At 41.8% G+C, this 3,200-nt stretch overlaps 1 protein-coding gene across 1 annotated transcript; it reads left to right on the forward strand.

Moving 5' to 3' along the window:
• Positions 1-1,253: 1,253 nt before the first annotated feature.
• On the forward strand, positions 1,254-3,200 carry ZSCAN4 (zinc finger and SCAN domain containing 4). Its single transcript, XM_032847607.1, has 3 exons — positions 1,254-1,649; positions 2,222-2,387; positions 2,473-3,200. The coding sequence occupies exons 1-3, from the start codon at positions 1,254-1,256 to the stop codon at positions 3,198-3,200; spliced, it is 1,290 nt and encodes a 429-aa protein (XP_032703498.1).

A 3,200-nucleotide genomic window follows, 5' to 3' on the forward strand; every position in this document is an offset into this window, starting at 1 on the left:
TTGATGTTTTCCAGTTGGAATTGAGTCTTGCAATCCACAAACATAGCTACTCTTTATACATGTAACATCTGTAATATTGTGTATTTCTTTAAAGGGCTTGCACATTTTCATTGAATTTTTCTTAGATATTTTATGTTTAATGGCGATATATAGAGTTGAGTATTTTTTTAAATTTAATTTTCAGCTGCTAGTGTCATAATATAATCCGAATGATTTTGGCAAATTGGTCTTGTATCAGACATCTTGCAAAAATTCACCTTGCCTAATATTTGTAGAATGTTTGATACTTTCTTGGAAACAAAATCAGGACATGTATAAAATAATGATATTTGATATATTTTCTTGCCTTTTTTACTGACTAAAGAGTAGTCCAATGTTGCATAGAATTGGCAGTGGCCATCCATCTCTCAGTTTTAAGGGGAAAACATTTAAGGATGAGTTTGGGTGTATTTCGCATACTTTATGACATGAAGGAAGTTCTCATTATCCCCAGTTTACTAATATCTTTTGGTAATGAACACCAACTTTAATTAAACACCTTTAATGTATCCAAGGAGATGATTATATTGTGTTTTTCTAAACTCTATTCATGTGGTAATTGACTTTTTAACTTTAACCCAACTTTTCATTTTGAAAGTAAACCCCAATTGGGGCACCTGAGTGGCTCAGTAGGCTAAATGTTTGCCCTCCACTCAAGTCATGATCCCAGATCAAGCCCCGCATTGGACTCCCTGCTCAGCAGGAGCCTTTCCTCTCCCGTGCATGTGCTCTCTCTCAAATAATAAATTTTTAAAAAATCTTTAAAAAAGAAGGTAAACCCCACTTGTTTTGTGATTTATTATTTTCTATATATGTCATTGGATTTGATTTGCAAATGTTTTGCTTTCCATTTCTATACCTACCATTTGTGAGAGATCTTGACCTGTAGTGTACCTTTCTTTAATGTACTTATAAACTTGTATTATTAGGGAGTTGCTAAACACATTAAAAGGGGAGTGTTCCCACTTCTTATGCTCTGGGAGTGTTTGTGTAAGATTAGCATTCTTTCTTACATGTCTAGTAGAATTTATGCATGAACTTATCTGAAACTGAATTTTTAAAATTATGCCTGTGCTGTAATTAGTTCTGTATCTCTTATATTTCTAGCTTGCACTCTTTAGGTATCGATGAGCTGGTGCAACAGACTTCTGGAGAAACAAATCAGGAGGAACTGAATATCTGATGTTGAATCTCTCTGAGAATTCCTGTTAAGAATGGCTTTAGACCTCAGAATCTCATTTCAGGGAGAACCATCTAGGAATGATCCTGGGTCAGAAAACCTAGAGTATAAACCCTGTCAAGGACAAGCCATTCAGGAGGAAGAGGAGATCTGTGAGTTCCCGAGGACTCAGCTCAGTTTATTACAAAACAGTAATAACTTATGTGCAAGGCAGGAACTGCAAAATCTCTATAAGTTATTTCACTCATGGCTGCAGCCAGAAAAACACAGCAAGGATGAAATTATTTCTCGTTTGGTTCTGGAACAGTTTATGATCAATGGCCACTGCAGTGACAGGGCCATGTTGAAAGAGAAATGGAATGCCAGTGGCAGAAACCTGGAGAAATTCATGGAAGATCTGACTGACGATGGCATGAAGCCACCTGGATTAGTGAGTAGAGGGTTTCAGCTCCTGGCCTGAGGGTCAGAGGTGTGTAAGGATTAAGTACAGCCTGTTGTAGTTGTCCAGGAGTACAGAAGGAAGAGTTATTGTAGACCCACTTACTAGTTCTCACCAAAGAGACCCTTTGCCATGCTAAGTAAGCAAAATGAGAGCAGATGTTTTATAGGCATCTGTTCAGTAGGACATAGAAGAGCCAACATATTAATTGATTTTAACCAGTGAGATGGTAGGAGGACTCACTAAGAAACTGACAGTAGAGCAGAAACCTCAAGAATGGGGAGAAATGCCTTAACACAAGATCATTCTTCCCTCAGAAATCTTGAGTATTCATCTTTTCTCATTGAAAATGACACACTAATTAGAAATTACCGTGAACTTTAAGGCCAGCAGGGATAAGGGCAGAATAGTGGATGTGGCAGCATGCGGTAGTGGGATCTTGGGAAAGCCACATGAGGGAAGGTCTTCTACAAAGGCTTCTGTCACTCAACAGATCCATATACCATAGTGATGAGGTGTTTTTTGTTTGTTTGTTTGTTTGTTTGTTTGTTTGTTTTTTACAGGTCCACATCCACATGCAGGGACAAGAAGCCCTCTTTTCTGAGAATATACCCTTAAGAGAAGTCATTGTTTATTTCACGAAACAGTTGTCAGCAGGGACCTCAACAGAAGAGAACATGGGGACACCCTCCTGGACTCCCCAAGATACTTCCCTGGAAACAGGACAAGGTGAGTGGGGTAAGCCGAGGTACCAGAGGGATTCATGCGGCTCCTTCTTGGGCACGACTTCACCGAGTCACTTTATCCCCCACAGGAGAGAAAGCTAAAGAAAATGGTGACAACATTTATCACATAAATGACAGTATTACCAGTCAAAGCAGTGAAATACCTTCCCTGCTCATTATCCAGGAAGAGGACAGTGTTTCTTTGAAGAATCCGCTTAGCTCCAGAAGAGCAGCTCTAGGCACATCCGGGTCCCAGGAAGGGGCCCTGGAAGGACCCTCCTATCAAGATGTCCTTACGGAGGGGGGACCAGGGTTTCTCTCTCAGCCAGTCCAGGTCACCCCTGAGCCTGTTCCTACCCACCAGAGAACTGAGGGGAAATCCCCATGTGGGGGACAGCAAGGAGGACGCCATGAAACCCAAAACTCATACAGATGTGAAAAGTGTCCTAGGTTCTTCAGGTATCTCTCTCAGCTACAAGCCCATCAGAGAAGACATAAGAACGAGAGGACATTTACTTGTGCTGAGTGTGACAAAGGCTTCTTCCAAGCGTCAGACCTACACGTGCATCAGAAGATTCATGCAGGAGAGAAGCCTTTCATGTGCAGCACGTGTGAAAAATCCTTCAGCCACAAATCCAACCTTCTGGCCCATGAGAGAATCCACACAGGAGAGAAGCCCTACGAGTGCTCCCTCTGCCACAGAAGCTACCGCCAGTCGTCGACCTACCACCGCCACCTGAAGACTCACCAGAAGAGGGCCTCCAGAGGGCTTCCTTCCACACCAGGAGCTTCCTCAGGTGCAGCCCCAGGGGAATGA

Source organism: Lontra canadensis, unplaced genomic scaffold (assembly GCF_010015895.1).
Source record: "Lontra canadensis isolate GAN:19392208 unplaced genomic scaffold, GSC_riverotter_1.0 scaffold191, whole genome shotgun sequence".
NCBI lineage: Eukaryota > Metazoa > Chordata > Mammalia > Carnivora > Mustelidae > Lontra > Lontra canadensis.

Excerpts from the sequence above, each read along its gene's own strand:
- ZSCAN4 (XM_032847607.1), top strand. The coding sequence starts at position 1,254 with ATGGCTTTAGACCTCAGAATCTCATTTCAGGGAGAACCATCTAGGAAT. Across the intron at positions 1,650-2,221 it reads GCATGAAGCCACCTGGATTA|GTCCACATCCACATGCAGGG; the intron begins GTGAGTAGAGGG and ends TGTTTTTTACAG. Across the intron at positions 2,388-2,472 it reads TTCCCTGGAAACAGGACAAG|GAGAGAAAGCTAAAGAAAAT; the intron begins GTGAGTGGGGTA and ends TATCCCCCACAG.